This window comes from Argopecten irradians, chromosome 16 (assembly GCF_041381155.1).
Source record: "Argopecten irradians isolate NY chromosome 16, Ai_NY, whole genome shotgun sequence".
Lineage (NCBI taxonomy): Eukaryota > Metazoa > Mollusca > Bivalvia > Pectinida > Pectinidae > Argopecten > Argopecten irradians.
In genome coordinates this window covers 2,937,405-2,955,985 of record NC_091149.1, presented here as the reverse complement: position 1 = coordinate 2,955,985, position 18,581 = coordinate 2,937,405, and the positions used below count along the sequence as shown (strand labels likewise).

General features: G+C 34.6%; 2 protein-coding genes across 2 annotated transcripts; one reads left to right on the top strand and one right to left on the bottom strand.

Annotated features, from left to right (window-relative positions):
* Positions 1-1,311: 1,311 nt before the first annotated feature.
* Positions 1,312-12,742, bottom strand: LOC138310346 (tyrosine--tRNA ligase, mitochondrial-like). Its single transcript, XM_069251530.1, has 10 exons — positions 12,591-12,742; positions 12,278-12,415; positions 11,285-11,432; positions 6,976-7,151; positions 6,519-6,620; positions 6,037-6,230; positions 5,256-5,365; positions 4,519-4,617; positions 3,966-4,032; positions 1,312-1,650 (listed from the first exon to the last, which is right to left on the bottom strand). Exons 1-10 carry the CDS (start codon positions 12,719-12,721, stop codon positions 1,403-1,405), a joined length of 1,413 nt encoding a protein of 470 aa, XP_069107631.1. The 5' UTR covers positions 12,722-12,742; the 3' UTR covers positions 1,312-1,402.
* A 174-nt stretch (positions 12,743-12,916) lies between these two features.
* Positions 12,917-18,371, top strand: LOC138310347 (uncharacterized). The gene is made up of 4 exons (XM_069251531.1): positions 12,917-13,052; positions 14,654-14,808; positions 15,230-15,309; positions 16,814-18,371. Exons 1-4 carry the CDS (start codon positions 12,962-12,964, stop codon positions 16,977-16,979), a joined length of 492 nt encoding a protein of 163 aa, XP_069107632.1. The 5' UTR covers positions 12,917-12,961; the 3' UTR covers positions 16,980-18,371.
* Positions 18,372-18,581: the final 210 nt, after the last annotated feature.

Genomic DNA, 18,581 nt, shown 5'->3' with positions numbered 1-18,581 from the left:
AGTGTGATGTTGTTAGGTAGGATATGTTACCATGGTAACAAGGTCAGGTGTATAGACTTACCTAGTCTGACTAGTGTGATGTTGTTAGGTAGGATATGTTACCATGGTAACAAGGTCAGGTGTATAGACTTACCTAGTCTGACAAGTGTGATGTTGTTAGGTAGGATATGTTACCATGGTAACAAGGTCAGGTGTATAGACTTACCTAGTCTGACTAGTGTGATGTTGTTAGGTAGGAAATGTTACCATGGTAACAAGGTCAGGTGTATAGACTTACCTAGTCTGACTAGTGTGATGTTGTTAGGTAGGATATAAAGTTACCATGGTAACCAAGGTGGTGTAAGGGAATGGTCTGACTAGTGTGATGTTGTTAGGTAGGAATATGTTACCATGGTAACAAGGTCAGGTGTACTACCTACTAGTGTGATGTTGTTAGGTTACCATGGTAACTAAGGTCAGATATGACATTACCTTAGTCTGAAGGTAGGTTACCATAGTAACAATGGATGACCCTTGTTATGTTGTTAGGTAATACCATACAAGGTCAGGTGGTACTAGACCTTAAGTCTGAATTGTGTGATGGTGTATATGTTAACATACTAACAAGGTCAGGGATCAGACTTACTTAGTTTTGACGAGTGTAATGTGTTAGGTTTGGTTACCATGGGTAACAATTCAGGTGATGGACTTACCTAGTCTGACTGTGTGATGTTGATTTAGGTGGATATGTTGTACGTGGTACAAGATGAGTCGGTGTGTAATACAATGGTATATACAATCCACCTTCGAAATTATCGATCAGCATTCCTGTTAAAATAAAGTTTTCAAAAATTGTAACTTAATGGTGTATTAAGTCCTTTTATATATTTCTTAAAACGTGGCCTAACAAAGGATGCCCCCTTCATTTTTTTAAACATTTGAACAATAATTGGTGTTTAATCATGTACATGCCTAATTAACACAAAAACTAACATAAAATAATATGAAATAATTTATTTCGCCTTTTGTGCATGCACAATCATTACTTCATTCTAAAATAATATATATAGTGCCACGGAATTTTTTCGGGATGCAATTAATTATTTGTCATATTTTTAACTTGAAGCAAAATTAGAAGCTCAAGCTTTTCAATGATGGTAATGGTGTAAAGTAAGTAACTTTTGTAACTGAAGAAAAATACTTGAATCGTCTGCTCCTGTTTTTGAAAGTGAAAAAATACCATTTTTCAGCGGTGGAGCATCTTTAACTAATCTCTTCAAACTTAAATTTTTTTTTTTTTTTTAGAAATCATTTTGATGTTAATCAGATGCAACATGACAAACAGCAACGCCATTTTTTCCTGTATGCGGTGGTAAAGTAAATTTTTAAGCCAATGAAAATGCTCGTTACATGCAAAACTGAATTAGAATTCAAGAAATCTCAAATAAAACAGAGATGTTAAAATGACACAAAGGTACGGACCTTCTCTACCAAATATCTTGGCTTTCATACACATCTCTCGGACAGTGATACCAGCGTCCAGCAGCATGGGAACTGTTGTTACATTGTTAAACAGTTGTTCTAGTTCCTCTAGACTCAGAGCGTTCAGACTGTCAGTTGTTCCACTGTAGAATGCTGCTGTCCATCGCCGCGCCTGTTCTAGACCTTCCTCTACAAAGGTATAGCATATGGTAAAACAAAAAATTTCAAACCCATTGATTCTTTCTGACTTTATCATCTGGAATCCAAAATTTGGAAAATAATAATTAATTTCATCAGGAAACCAAGAATGACCTATTATTAGTATGTGATCTTTGTAAGTTGACTTCCAGCTCCCAACTGAATCCCAAGGTCTGTGATTTCTTATTATTATTATTGAAGTTTTAACAAAATACATCAATCTTCTGATCTGGAAAATGGTCCACTTTTAGCAACAGTGACCTTTGTGAAATATCAAAATAGGTACCTGCTCAAGGGATTCCTAAATGTACACTCAAGGACTCACTGTGTCAGCGTGAATGTGTTTAGTATTTGAATGCCTCCATCTTGATCCTCCACGTATTAAACTGGGATGAGAACATTTTATGGCATGGGGATAAAGCAACTGTTTATTTCTTGGTATGAACTTACCCCCATGAACCATTGAATTTACCTCTATGAATCATTAAACTTATCTCCATGAACCATTGAATTTACCCCCATGAACCATTGAATTTACCTCCATGAACCATTGAAACTTACCTCCATGAGCCATTAAACTTACCTCCATGAACCATTGAATTTACCTCTATGAATCATTAAACTTATCTCCATGAACCATTGAATTTATCTCCATGAACCATTGAACTTACCTCCATGAACCATTGAATTTACCTCTATGAATCATTGAACTTCCTCTCATGAACCATTGAACTTCCTCAATGAACCATTGAACTTACCTCAATGAACCATTGAACTTTACCTCCATGAACCATTGAATTTACCTCCATGAACCATTGAATTTACCTCCATGAACCATTGAATTTACCTCTATGAATCAATGAACCATTGAATTTACCTCCATGAACCATTGAACTTACCTCCATGAACCATTGAATTTACCTCTATGAATCATTAAACTTATCTCCATGAACCATTGAATTTACCTCCATGAACCATTGAACTTACCTCCATGAACCATTGAACTTTACCTCCATGAACCATTGAAAACTTACCTCCCATGAACCATTGAACTTACCTCCATGAACCATTGAACTTCCTCCATGAACCATTGAACTTACCTCCATGAAACATTGAATTTACCTCCATGAACCATTGAATTTACCTCCATGAACCATTGAACTTCCTCCATGAACCATTAAACTTACCTCCATGAGCCATTAAACTTACCTCCATGAACCATTAAACTTACCTCTATGAACCATTGAACCTACCTCCATGAACCATTGAACTTACCTCTATGAAATCATTAAACTTATCTCCATGAACCATTGAATTACCTCCATGAACCATTAAACTTAACTCCTCCATGAGCCATTAAACTTACCTCTATGAACCATGGAACTTACCTCCATGAACCATTGAACTTCCTCAATGAACCATTGAACTTCCTCAATGAAACATTGAACTTACCTCCATGAAACATTGAATTTACCTCCATGAACCATTGAATTTACCTCCATGAACCATTAAGCTTACCTCCATGAACCATTGAACTTCCTCCATGAACCATTAAACTTACCTCCATGAGCCATTAAACTTACCTCTATGAACCATGGAACTTACCTCCATGAACCATTGAACTTCCTCCATGAACCATTGAATTTACCTCCATGCACCACTAAACTTACCTCCATGAACCATTAAACTTTCATCCATGAACCATTGAACTACCTCCATGAACCATTGAACTTCCTCAATGAACCATTGAACTTACCTCCATGAAACATTGAATTTACCTCCATGAACCATTGAATTTACCTCCATGAACCATTAAGCTTACCTCCATGAACCATTGAACTTCCTCCATGAACCATTAAACTTACCTCTATGAACCATTAAGCTTACCTCCATGAACCATTGAACTTCCTCCATGAACCATTAAGCTTACCTCCATGAACCATTAAACTTTCATCCATGAACCATTGAACTACCTCCATGAACCATTGAACTTCCTCAATGAACCATTGAACTTACCTCCATGAAACATTGAATTTACCTCCATGAACCATTGAATTTACCTCCATGAACCATTGAATTTACCTCCATGAACCATTGAACTTCCTCCATGAGCCATTAAATTTACCTCTATGAACCATTAAGCTTACCTCCATGAACCATTGAACTTCCTCCATGAACCATTAAGCTTACCTCCATGCACCACTAAACTTACCTCCATGAACCATTAAACTTTCATCCATGAACCATGGAACTTTAACTTACCTCCATGAACCATTGAACTTACCACCATGAACCATTTAACTTACCTCCATGAACCAGACTTGTCACTTGTTCTGCTAGGATTTTCTGTCCATGCCTCGTCCCTAGATTGTCCTGTAAAAGATAACTGTAATGTAACAGGTTTTAATTGTACATAGTGATATGATTACCTCCTAGATTCACGCTATAGGTCAGACAGTAGAGAGACCAGGTTTGAGCCCAGCTGGCATCAAACTACTCTGTTACAGTTGGTGCTGTAGGCTACTTAAGTACAAGCTATAGTGAGACTGGGAGGCTTCCTCGGCGAGGGGAACTGGATTGGTTTGTGTTAATTGTAAAACACATTTAAAAGGGAGGAGAAGTGTAGCTGATGTTTACTGTACATGGTATATATATATCATTAAAAGATGAACATTTTTTAAAAATATTTATTAACTAACTATAAAATCAAGTACCTCTTGGGATTTACATTACATTTTTCTAATCTAAAATTTTTGTAGCCCATGGAATTTAATTGCATGTGGAAATAAATTGGGTTACAGTATATAGTTCCAATGACTGTCAAGAATAGTATTTACTAAAGTATGTCTTTATACTTACATTGTGTTTTTTCAAGGTTTTTGTAATCTGATCGTCTGATAAGAATGTGAACAATTGAAGATACTTCTCCACTTCATTGTCTGCAAGTTTCATGAAAAACTGAAATAAAACAATTACAATTAAAAGAATCTTAATGCAGTCTAGGGACATAAGTATTTGTCACTGTCAATATTTCCTATATTTCTTATGTGTTTTCATGGTTTTTTTAATTTATTCATCCTGGTTTTATTAAATGTAGTGAATTTTTAAAACTGTTACTCTCAGCCAATTCATCATTATGAACTCTAAGCTAGACAGTACGTAGCCCTTATCTCTCAAATGGCTTCAAGAATAAAATCCTTCCCGGGCAGTTACAAAGTATCATTCCTCTGGCATAGAATCCGGGGAAACAGCTAGCCAATCAAAACATCAGAATCACAGATACCAAGAAAACAGCTAGCAAATCAAAACATCAGAATCATAGATACCAAGGACATGGGTAGCCAATCAAAACATTAAAATCATAGATATCATGGAAACTGCTAGCCAATCAAAACATCAGACTCACAGATACCAAGAAAACAGCTAGCCAATCAAAACATCAGAATCACAGATACCAAGAAAACAGCTGGCCAATGAAAACATCAGAGTCATGGATTCCAAGGACATGGGTAGCCAATCAAAACATTAAAATCATAGATATCATGGAAACAGCGAGCCAATCAAAACATCAGAATCACAGATACCAAAATACTTACTTGGTAGAATTCAAAAGGTGAAGTTTTATCTGGGTTCAGCCACAATGCGTTTCCGGCCGTCTTTCCTATCTTTTCTCCACTGGGTGTTGTTATCAATGGAACAGTCAAACCTGACACAGAACATAACCTTAGTCCAACACAGATGTCACATAAGCAGATTACCTAATACCTATTATCAGATGGAGCTGCCATTTAGGCTATTTTTCAACTAGTTCATAGACTTGTTATCAGACGGAGCTGCCATTTAGGTAAGGTTTTATAATAAGTTTCTACTAAGGCTAATTCACTGCAGTGCCTGTCAAAACTTGTCTTAAACCTGTTCTGGTTAATTTGAAAGGAATGATATTTTCTACTCTGAGTTCTATGGCTCTATAAAATGTGGCACTTTTCTACCTCCTGAATATTTACATGTATTTGTCAAGATCACAATCACATACTGGTAGACAGCAGAGCTGTACAGACAATCATCATATTGCCTGTTTACACAATATAAAACAACTGTTTGCAAAGCTTTGACCATATATAAATGTCATTTGTGATAGAGATATTTTAATCTAATTTGTGATACAGATATTTTAATGTGACTTTTTTTCCAGAAAAACAGTCCCAAAACATAACTGAGTTATTATATGTAGAATTTTGATAATGACTAATATCACAAAAAAAAATCCATTGATTATGTAAACAACTGTTTACAAATCTATCTAAACTTGAAGAATGTAGTTTAGGCCATTGTTAGGCTAGTGTGAAACACTTACAATTCACTTGTCGAACAACCTACCCCAAACTCGCTTATCTGTTTCTGCAGACAACAGATCGTGGCCTGATGTGATATTGCCGAGCTGGTCATTTCCGCCGATTTGTATAGTACAATTATGATGTCGACACAGATGTAACCAATCATAGGCCTGGAGAATCTGATAGCTGAACTCCGTAAAACTCATTCCTTCTGATGATTTTAGTCGCTCTGTAACACTGAAGATATAAACATTAAATTCAGTCAAACTCCCCAACAACAAAAGTTTGTAATACATTTTGTACTGAATACATCTTTTTGATATATTTGACCTCAAATATCCTGTACATTGGCTCAGCATCTGTTTTTCAAATTGATACATTGTGAAAACTGTGGAAGACATTACTTTATTCGCCCCTAAAAATTCACAATGAACACTTCCAGCCTTTGAAGCAAAATAGCAGAAATGTCTTCGGGGGATGAATGAATGTGAGCAAATTTTATGGTATATATTTTAATGTTGTTACCTTTGGCGAGACAGCATAGGCCCTAAACGAAATCTTCGCCCTATGGTTGCTAGGAAACTGATAACATTTATTTCTCTGTACCAGTCTGCATTGTTCAGAGTTCTGAAAATCAAAAGCAGAAGTCAGGATAAAAACTAGTAAACAGAAAATAGGTAGTTTGACTGTAAAAACTTATGAAACTGTATTTTTATCTCACACTGAACATTTGCACTTTTATGGTATTAAAAAGATCTTAATTTTCCTATTTTTCAACTTTTTTTTTATTATTCATTCTGACCTTATTCATACATGACCTCACTTGATGTAAACACAGGGTCTTGGCATCAATTTCCTATCCATCAATCATCAATATATTTGTGTATAACAGTACTGGTACATACAGGTATGTATAACATTTACAGAAGGTTGCAAATCCAAGCCCCTGTGATTGTGGAGCAGACAAAGATTCGGATCTTACAGAAGTGGTGGTAGTTCTTTGTTTTCTTTCCATATAAATTTCCTGTGATTTTCAAAGATCCTGTGTAGGCTTCCCGTGATAGACTCCATGTTTCTTTCCACTTCCTCCACAGCCATTGGCATTCTGTCTTTTGTTTTACCACTCGGGTCTCCAACCATGGCAGTGGCGCCACCTATCTGTAATGATATCAGTACAGTTTTACTCACCCTCAATATACAGGGGTTACTATCACTGTTATTACATCCTCGATACTCAAGGGGTTACTATCACTGTTATTACATCCTCAATACTCAAGGGGTTACTATCACTGTTATTACATCCTCAATACTCAAGGGGTTACTATCACTTTCATTACATCCTCCACACTCCAAGGGTTACTATCACTGTTGTTAAATCCTTCCATACTTTAAGGGTTACTATCACTGTTGTTACATCCTTAATAATTTAGAAGTTACTACAACTGTTTTATATCCACTCCTGAATTATGTCACAGAAAATCTGACAGCAACAGTTTAAAGTGTGTGAGATATAGTCTATATTTTAAACGTGACTTACAAAGTCCTATACTATATTTTAAAACGTGAGATAAGTCCTATATTTTAAACGTGACTTACAAGTCCTATATTTTAAACGTGACTTACAAGTCCTATATTTTTAAACGTGACTTACAAGTCCTATATTTTAAACGTGACTTACAAGTCCTATATTTTAAACGTGACTTACAAGTCCTATATTTTAAACGTGACTTACAAGTCCTATATTTTAAACGTGACTTACAAGTCCTATATTTTAAACGTGACTTACAAGTCCTATATTTTTAAACGTGACTTACAAGTCCTATACTTACAAGTCCTATATTTTAAACGTGACTTACAAGTCCTATATTTTAAACGTGACTTACAAGTCCTATATTTTAAACGTGACTTACAAGTCCTATATTTTAAACGTGACTTACAAGTCCTATATTTTAAACGTGACTTACAAGTCCTATATTTTAAACGTGAACTTACAAGTCTATATATTTTTAAACGTGACTTACAAGTCCCATATATTTTAAACGTGACTTACAAGTCCTATATTTTTATAAACGTGACTTACAAGTCCTATATTTTTAAAAATGAGTGACTTACAAGTCCTAGTATATTTTAAACGTGACTTACAAGTCATATATTTTAAACGTGACTTACAAGTCCTATATTTTAAACGTGACTTACAAGTCCTATATTTTAAACGTGACTTACAAGTCCTATATTTTAAACGTGACTTACAAGTCCTATATTTTAAACGTGACTTACAAGTCCTATATTTTAAACGTGACCTATATTTTAAACGTGACTTACAAGTCCTATATTTTAATGTAGACATGACTTACAAGTTATAATTTTAAAACGTAAACTTACAAGTTACTATATCCTATATTTAAAGTGACTTACAAGTCCTATATTTTATCGTTGACTTACAAGTTCTACATTACAAGTGTTACTTACAAGTCTATATATTAAACGTGACTTACAAGTCCTATATTTTAAATGTGACTTAAAGTAGTCCTATATTATTATGTAGACATTATGAGATCATGGTAAAGTGTGTGACAGACTTACTAGTCTAGTCCTATATTTTATGTAGACATTATGAGATCATGGTAAAGTGTGTGACAGACTTACTAGTCTAGTCCTATATTTTATACTAGACATTATGATTGGTAAACGTGATTCTAGTCCTATATTTTATCTAGACATTATGAGATCATGGTAAAGTGTGTGACAGACTTACTAGTCTAGTCCTATATTTTATGTAGACATTATGAGATCATGGTAAAGTGTGTGACAGACTTACTAGTCTAGTCCTATATTTTATCTAGACATTATGAGATCATGGTAAAGTGTGTGACAGACTTACTAGTCTAGTCCTATATTTTATCTAGACTTTATGAGATCATGGATAAAGTGTTGTGACAGACTTACTAGTCTAGTCCTATATTTTATCTAGACATTATGAGATCATGGTAAAGTGTGTGACAGACTTACTAGTCTAGTCCTATATTTTATCTAGACATTATAAGATCAATGGTAAAGTGTGTGACAGACTTACTAGTTCTAGTTCCCCAATATTTTATCTAGACATTATGAGATCATGGTAAAGTGTGTGACAGACTTACTAGTCCTAGTCCTATATTTTATCTAGACATTATGAGATCATGGTAAAGTGTGTGACAGACTTACTAGTCTAGTCCTATATTTTATCTAGACATTATGAGATCATGGTAAAGTGTGTGACAGACTTACTAGTCTAGTCCTATATTTTATCTAGACATTATGAGATCATGGTAAAGTGTGTGACAGACTTACTAGTCTAGTCCTATATTTTATCTAGACATTATGAGATCATGGTAAAGTGTTTTGTGACAGACTTACTAGTCTAGTCCTATATTTTATCTAGACATTATGAGATCATGGTAAGAGTGTGTGACAGACTTACTAGTCTAGTCCTATATTTTGATCTAGACATTATAAGATCAGGTAATAGTGTGTGACAGACTTACTAGTCTAGTCCTAGTATATTTTATCTAGACATTATGAGAGTTCATGGTAAAGTGTGTGACAGACTTACTAGTCTAGTCCTATATTTTATCTAGACATTATGAGATCATGGTAAAGTGTGTGACAGACTTACTAGTCTAGTCCTATATTTTATCTAGACATTATGAGATCATGGTAAAGTGTGTGACAGACTTACTAGTCTAGTCCTATATTTTATATTTAACATTATGAGATCATGGTAAAGTGTAGACAAGACTTACTAGTCTAGTCCTATAATTTATGTAGACATTATGAGATGAGATCATGGTAAAGTGTGTGACAGACTTACTAGTCTAGTCCTATATTTTATCTAGACATTATGAGATCATGGTAAAGTGTGTGACAGACTTACTAGTCTAGTCCTATATTTTATCTAGACATTATGAGATCATGGTAAAGTGTGTGACAGACTTACTAGTCTAGTCCTATATTTTATCTAGACATTATGAGATCATGGTAAAGTGTGTGACAGACTTACTAGTCTAGTCCTATATTTTATCTAGACATTATGAGATCATGGTAAAGTGTGTGACAGACTTACTAGTCTAGTCCTATATTTTATGTAGACATTATGAGATCATGGTAAAGTGTGTGACAGACTTACTAGTCTAGTCCTATATTTTATCTAGACATTATGAGATCATGGTAAAGTGTGTGACAGACTTACTAGTCTAGTCCTATATTTTATCTAGACATTATGAGATCATGGTAAAGTGTGTGACAGACTTACTAGTCTAGTCCTATATTTTATCTAGACATTATGAGATCATGGTAAAGTGTGTGACAGACTTACTAGTCTAGTCCTATATTTTATCTAGACATTATGAGATCATGGTAAAAGTGTGTGACAGACTTACTAGTCTAGTCCTATATTTTATCTAGACATTATGAGATCATGGGTAAAGTGTGTGACAGACTTACTAGTCTAGTCCTATATTTTATCTAGACATTATGAGATCATGGTAAAGTGTGTGTGACAGACTTACTAGTCTAGTCCTATATTTTATCTAGACATTATGAGATCATGGTAAAGTGTGTGACAGTCCTTACTTTTATCTAGAATTATGAGATCAAGTCCAGATATTAGTTATCCTAGATTTTATTAGACATTATGAGATCATGGTAAAGTGTGTGACAGACTTACTAGTCTAGTCTAGTCCTATATTTTATCTAGACATTATATGAGATCATGGTAAAGTGTGTGTGACAGACTTACTAGTCTAGTCCTATATTTTATCTAGACATTATGAGATCATGGTAAATTGTGTGACAGACTTACTAGTCTAGTCCTATATTTTATCTAGACATTATGAGATCATGGTAAAGTGTGTGACAGACTTACTAGTCTAGTCCTATATTTTAACTCTAGACATTATGAGATCATGGTAAAGTGTTGTGACAGACTTACTAGTCTAGTCCTATATTTTATGTAGACATTATATCAAGAGATCATGGTAAAGTGTGTGTGACAGACTTACTAGTCTAGTCCTATATTTTTATGTAGACATTATGAGATCATGGTAAAGTGTGTGACAGACTTACTAGTCTAGTCCTACTATTTTATTAGACATTATAAGATCAGGTAAAAGTGTGTGACACTTACAGTCTAGTCCTATATTTATTGTAGACATTATATAGATCATTGGTAAAGTGTGTGACAGACTTACTAGTCTAGTCCTATATTTTATGTAGACATTATGAGATCATGGTAAAGTGTGTGACAGACTTACTAGTCCTATTGGATGATGTCCACCTCGTTGACAGTGAAGCAATGCAACAATTGCCAGCAGGTTACCGATGTGAAGACTCTCGGCGGTCGGATCAAATCCGCAGTACACTGTTACTGGCTGGGACAACTTCTTAACAAGTTCTGGGGTACTGATTAAACAAAAAAATATGACCTACTCATCAAATTTTAAAGCTTCATATTGTGTTACATGTAATTTGTTTTTTTTAATGTTCAACACTGTCTATAAAAACTACATGTACTTACATATGTACATGTAAGTTGATGGGATAGAGAGAATTGGTCACAATAAAAACAAAAAAAATAATTAGCTTAGTGAAGTCTAGTTCTGAAAGCCTTCATGAAAAAGAGATTGTATATATAGCTTACAAGGCGTAGATCTGAAATCTTGTTCATTTTATGAAAGGGAGGGGGCTTATTACTGTAGAAGAACAGGGAAAATACACATTCCTGTCGAGTGCCCTGACCAGGAATCGAACCCATGTCTCCGGCGTGGAAATCTACGGCTCTACTGACTGAGCCAAAGAAGTATGCTCCGTCAGCTGAGTGACAGAGACCGTATTTAACACTTAAACATGTATGTACAAATCACACCGACCCGCTCCTTTTACATTACTGGACAGTGATGCCTGGGTCTACACTACTCCCATAACATGAGAGTCGAATGGTCCGCTGTTTTTTTTATCGGACATTATTTTGCTGACTGTTAGACACGAAGTGATGTTCCAAAAGTGTCTCGTCGTGCTATACCTCTAACATTGTTGGAGTAGATCTAACGTTACACATACAAATGTACATAAAACATAAGTTCTGAAAGACTGCAGTTCAATCTTAAGAGACTCTGCTTACAATGTATATAATTTATATAACTGACCATAGACATATATACTAGTCAAATACATTAACGCTCTTTCATTACATTTGACAGACATAATTGCCAATTTGTCAGACCAAGGGAAATAACTCTGATATTTACCCGCTACTTGGGAATACATTCTGGAAGATGCCCCGGTCGTGAAGTGTCAATATGTTCCGTGGAGATTTTGTGCTGTACGTTTTCCTGTTGGATAGTTGTATTCCACCTTTACCAACACACTGGCATCGGATATGATATCTGGAATAAACAGCATAAAACAACACAGAGAAAATAGTCATGGACTAAAATGTGTTTTCCCATTTGTCTCTAGGTTAAAGCTATATTGGTACCTTACAAAACATTGAGAATGGAAACTTAACCAATAGATTTTGCAATTATTTCCCATGACATTCAACATTATTTGCAAAAATACCTAAATGCAAATGTGTACACTTTCCTCACACTCCAACTCATGGGCGCGGCCATCTTGGAAAATTCGGCGGAAAGGGCTAATGACAGGATTTTGCGATAACAGGCACTTGGTCGACATGTTTTGACTCTCATTTGATTAATATCTTTACATAATACATACACACAATATTGTATGGGAATAATGTTGTGTGATTGTACTCTATTGTAGGACATACAGAAGACACTTTATCAACTCCTATATTAAAAAAAAACCCGTGTAAATAGTTCTCTAGTATCTGCAGGTTAGCGGGACATCTGTAATTTACACTGTCCCGACATCATCAATCGGATTCACTCAGACGTTTGCTAAACAAACCTTCAGTAATCTGCACAATGTCAAGGGGCAGTTTTGTTTTAGGTTCCGTGGCCTGTCTCGGAGCGACTGCTTTAGGGTTTCAGATTTATAAACAGAGAGTTGATCAAGGTAAGAGAGCACCATACCGATCTATCATATTTACTACTGCATCTGATGAGTTTTACTGTTACATTCTGTATCGCACTAAATATAGCACAGGGACCTGACTCTCATTACTGTACTGTGAAGTCCATTCATATTCTTTATTTACATGTTGTGTCAGACCAAATAGCACAGGGACCTGACTCCCATTACTGTAATTTGAAGTCCATTCATATTCTTTATTTACATGTTGTGTCAGACCAAATAGCACAGGGACCTGACTCCCTTACTGTACTGTATCCATTAAAAATTCTTTATTTACATGTTGTGTCAGACCAAATAGCGCAGGGACCTGACTCCCATATTGTGTAGTCCATTCATATTTCTTATTTACATGTTGTGTGAGACTAATATCACAGAGACATGACTTCCATTGTTATTACTTGTAACTGTGTTACAGTGCATTAATTCACATTCTTTATTTACATGCTACATATCAGACCAAATGACACAGGGACATGACTTCTATATAACAGCCCTTATTTGTACTGTGAATTCCATTCATATTTTTTATTTACATGTACATGCTGTATCAGACCAACTAGCACAGGGACCTGACTCGCATTGTACAGCTTTAATACCTTGTCAGTGGTTTTTTTGGCCGAATCTACAGCCGAACTTCGGCTGTTTCCCCTGCCTTATGCCTTATTTTCCCAATTTTGAAGTCAAATTTCCCAATAAAAACTGATCAAATTCAATGACATTTGTGTTGATAATTTGAAACAGATTTTCATTCCTAAAATGTGTAAATATAGACTAGTCTACATTACTTAAAAACAAAACATTTGGGATCAGAAACAATTTTTATTTTACAAAATGAAAACAAAATCGAAATGAGCATAACTAGGTCGCTAGGTGCACCTTCAGTTCAGAGACGTTTAACAGACATTCAAGCTAATAAAGACAATAGTTAACTGCTTTTAAGTAATACAACAATGTTTCCAGAGTTAACTTACATTATTATTCGTCTAATTATTATTTTTTTCGACATAAGCAAGAAGTTTTTCTGTGTAAAAACGATCTCTGTTCAAGGTAGGAAGTAGCACTTGGGATCTAAAAATAGAGCCGGAATCCGGTTTCCGGATTTCAGGAATTTAGAAAAAAATGATAGAGAAACAAAGCAAAAAAGTTTTAAAAATGCAAACAGTGTTGCAAATTGATTGTTTTATTTTTCTTCTAATAATAGAAGGAAAACATCTTATGAAATAGAATTAGAAATGTTTATTAGATAATTCTAAAGTTTTTGATTTTCAATTTTCTAATAAGTACAGTACTGCGATAAGAAAAAATGGTATTTTTTGGGGTCAAGTGGAATTTAATTTTGGGCAATTGCAAGTGAATTATTGGGTTCTACTTGCCCAGGGCAAGTGATTTTGAAATTTTTTTTACACTCCTGAAATTTTTCCCAATTTCTTCCAAATTCCGAGTTATTTTCCCAATTGAAAAGGCATCGGCTGTTGAAAATAGTAAGTGAAAAAAACACTGCTTGTACTATGTAGTCCATTCATAGTTTTTATCTACATGCTGTATCAGAAGAATTTCTTACTGCTAGAATTTCTCTATTTCAGCTGGCATCAAGTCGGAGCCCTATGTTGTACAAGCACTTGGCATATTACAAGGCTACGACGTTGTCATGAAAAGATTGGGTAGTCCTTTAACCATCCAACATATATCTAAAGATCCAGAGACAAACAAGGTAGATCCGCTGGCCGGAAACGCTAAGGTAAATATTATGAAAAGTTCCTGGATCAAGCAACGTCGGTTACCCATGCAATCAGCCTACACTACGTTGCAGTCTTAAACTCATGGGTTACTTGATACAATCTGCATCGTTTTTGCCGAAGAAATTCTCTTCAGAAATTTCAACCAATCAGATTCATAGTGCGTTAGAAGAGATGTAATCAAAGTACTGAATGTACTGAGCATCGAAACTTACATAGAAAATGAAACTATTTTGTTACAAAGGTATTTATTACATCATTGTGTGCATGTTTTTTCTATGATTCTATACTCTATTTTAACTGTAACTTTTAAGATTCCATTTTAACTGAAAAAAACATTGATAGAATTTTTTTTTTTTAAATGTAATGATATATAGCAATATTTGCGATATATGACAACACTTGAATGATTTTATCTTTTAGTTAAAGATTCCAGTGACAGGCTCTAAAGGACACTCAGCTTATTTGTATCTGTGGGCGACACGTCCATCCATCACTATGGAGTAAGTCTAAGCCTTAAAAGCTTTGTTTGTGTATTCTTTAGTAAATTGCATTTTCATGAAGTCAATATGCTTAAATCTCAATCAGATTACAATACAGATTATGTTTTAATATAAAAGATAGACAGAGCTTTATAAGGTTAAATTCTGGTGACCTTTCAGCTTTCTGATTATTCTGTTAATTAAATTACTGCCCTCAGAATCTTCAATGTATCTGATGATCTGAGAACTGAGAAAAACGTTTTCATTACTAAAGTTAGTAAAAGAATAACTGTAGATAATAAAAATATATATTGGTGTATTTAATCTACAATATTGCAGTTGATTATTCAAATACTTCTTTAGATGGTGAAACGGAATTAAAACAACTTTGAGATTCATGTCTTTGTTGCGCAAGTTTTTCTTTTTTTGATTACAGTATTCTACTAGAATGGTTTCTATTGAATAAGTTTAACCATTGTTAAAGAAGACTCATTAAAGTTGTATTTGTACTCAGCGATGACTCCATGTACCGATATGAAGGAAGCGACAGCGTGTACTGATCAATTATCTCCCTTATTCTCTGCAATTATTTATTCCCCATGTCGATCTAGAAAAAGTAGAAACTGCTTCACTCATAAATTATCTCATTTGTACTCTAGATTTATTCCAAGTTATCTCATTTTTACTCTAGATTTATTCCCCCATGTATAGATCTAGAAAAAGGTTGAGACTGGTTTACGCTCAAGTTATCTCGCTTGTAACTAGAGTTATTCCCCCATGTATAGATCTAGAAAAAGGTTGAGACTGGTTTATTCACAAGTTATTTCTCTTGTAACTAGAGTTATTCCCCCATATTTAGATCTAGAAAAAGATAGAGACTGGTTCACTCACAAGTTATTTCCCTTGTAACTAGAGTTATCCCCCATAAAAAGTAGAGACTGCTTCACTGACAAGTTATTTCTCTTGTTCACTAGAGTTATCCCCATTTATGTATCGGTATCTAGAAAAAGGTTGAAACTGGTTTACTCACAAGTTATTTTTACCTTGTACATTTGAGGTATCCCCCATTTATAGATAGATCTAGACAAAGTAGAGACTGGTTTACTCACAAGTTATCTCCCTTGTACACTTGAGGTATCCCCCATTTATAGATAGATCTAGACAAAGTAGAGACTGGTTTACTCACAAGTTATCTCCCTTGTATTCTAGAGTTATCCCCCATTTATAAATAGATCTAGACATAGTAGAGACTGGTCCACTTACAAGTTATCTCCCTTGTACACTTGATGTATCCCCCATTTTTATATAGATCTAGACAAAGTAGAGACTGGTCCACTTACAAGTTATCTCCCTTGTACCCTTAATTATCTTCCATTCTTCTGTAAGACCCTTCGACTTCTTAAGTCTCTCATGTAAAAGAGGAAGTAATTAAATCTCCATTAGTCTTAAACATAACTCAATTAGATAGAATTAAATCGATGGAAAGGCACAATCCTTTTAATTTTATTATTTTTATCTGTTTTAGCACACCAAGGAGTGAAGTTCCAACGTGGACAATAAATAAGCTGGATATTGAAATAGGACCAGAATATCGCTGGACCTTCTACGTACATAAAGATCAAATTGAAGGAGATAAACTTGTAGCTAAGGATATTCATATTCCAGAATCAATAGTGAAGGATTCCTCTTGAAACTTAATTGTGTGAAATTGTTACAAAACTTGATATTGTAAAATTGTGGGAGTTACAAAACTTGATACAGTGAAATTGTGAGAGTTACTTGATAGTGTGAAATTGTGAGATTGAGTTTTATGTTCTTAAATGTGTATAAATTCAAGAGTGGGTTTTGATATGAAATGTAGTTGGAAAGGAAGCTCAAAGAAATATATTTATAATAGGGACAGAAAAGAGAAATGTTCTGCCGATAACATTCTGATGTAATAACTATGTAATGTTTACTGGGTGTCAAGCCCCTGTGCTATTTGGTAAGATACAACATAAAGACATGAATAGACTTCACAGTACAAGTAAGGACTGTTCAATGGGAGTCAGGTCCCTGTGCTATTTGGTGAGATACAACATAAAGACATGAATAGACTTCACAGTACAAGTAAGGACTGTTCAATGGGAGTCAGGTCCCTGTGCTATTTGATGAAATACAACATAAAGACATGAATAGACTTCACAGTACAAGTAAGGATTGTTTTACGGGAGTCAGGTCCCTGTGCTATTTGGTGAGATACAACAAAGACATAAATAGACTTCACAGTACAAGTAACTGTTCAATGGGAGTCAGGTCCCTGTGCTATTTGGTGAGATACAACATAAAGACATGAACAGACTTCACAGTACAAGTAAGGACTGTTCAATGGGAGTCAGGTCCCTGTGCTATTTGGTGAGATACAACATAAAGACATGAATAGACTTCACAGTACAAGTAAGGATTGTTTTACGGGAGTCAGGTCCCTGTGCTATTTGGTGAGATACAACAAAGACATAAATAGACTTCACAGTACAAGTAAGGACTGTTCAATGGGAGTCAGGTCCCTGTGCTATTTGGTGAGATACAACAAAGACATAAATAGACTTCACAGTACAAGTAAGGATTGTTTAATGGGAGTCAGGTCCCTGTGCTATTTGGTCTGATACAGTATGTAAATAAAACACAAATAAACAATATAGTATTGTTGATGAGACAGCTAATCCCTGTGTTATTTGGTCTGATACAGTATGTAAATAAAACACAAATAAACAATATAGTATTGTTGATGAGACAGCTAATCCCTGTGTTATTTGGTCTGATACAGTATGTAAATAAAACACAAATAAACAATATAGTATTGTTGATGAGACAGCTAATCCCTGTGTTATTTGGTCTGATACAGTATGTAAATAAAACACAAATAAACAATATAGTATTGTTGATGAGACAGCTAATCCCTGTGTTATTTGGTCTGATACAGTATGTAAATAAAACACAAATAAACAATATAGTATTGTTGATGAGACAGCTAATCCCTGTGTTATTTGGTCTGATACAGTATGTAAATAAAACACAAATAAACAATATAGTATTGTTGATGAGACAGCTAATCCCTGTGTTATTTGGTCTGATACAGTATGTAAATAAAACACAAATAAACAATATAGTATTGTTGATGAGACTGCTAATCCCTGTGTTATTTGGTCTGATACAGTATGTAAATAAAACACAAATAAACAATATAGTATTGTTGATGAGACTGCTAGTCCCTGTGTTATTTGGTCTGATACAGTATGTAAATAAAACACAAA

Coding starts and splice junctions, on each gene's coding strand:
- LOC138310346 (XM_069251530.1), bottom strand. CDS start 12,721: ATGAGAGTCAAAACATGTCGACCAAGTGCCTGTTATCGCAAAATCCTG. Junction 5,366..6,036: donor AACAGATAAGCGAGTTTGGG/GTAGGTTGTTCG, acceptor GTTCTGTGTCAG/GTTTGACTGTTCCATTGATA. Junction 4,618..5,255: donor CACCTTTTGAATTCTACCAA/GTAAGTATTTTG, acceptor GTTTTATTTCAG/TTTTTCATGAAACTTGCAGA.
- LOC138310347 (XM_069251531.1), top strand. CDS start 12,962: ATGTCAAGGGGCAGTTTTGTTTTAGGTTCCGTGGCCTGTCTCGGAGCG. Junction 13,053..14,653: donor TAAACAGAGAGTTGATCAAG/GTAAGAGAGCAC, acceptor TCTCTATTTCAG/CTGGCATCAAGTCGGAGCCC. Junction 14,809..15,229: donor CGCTGGCCGGAAACGCTAAG/GTAAATATTATG, acceptor TTTATCTTTTAG/TTAAAGATTCCAGTGACAGG.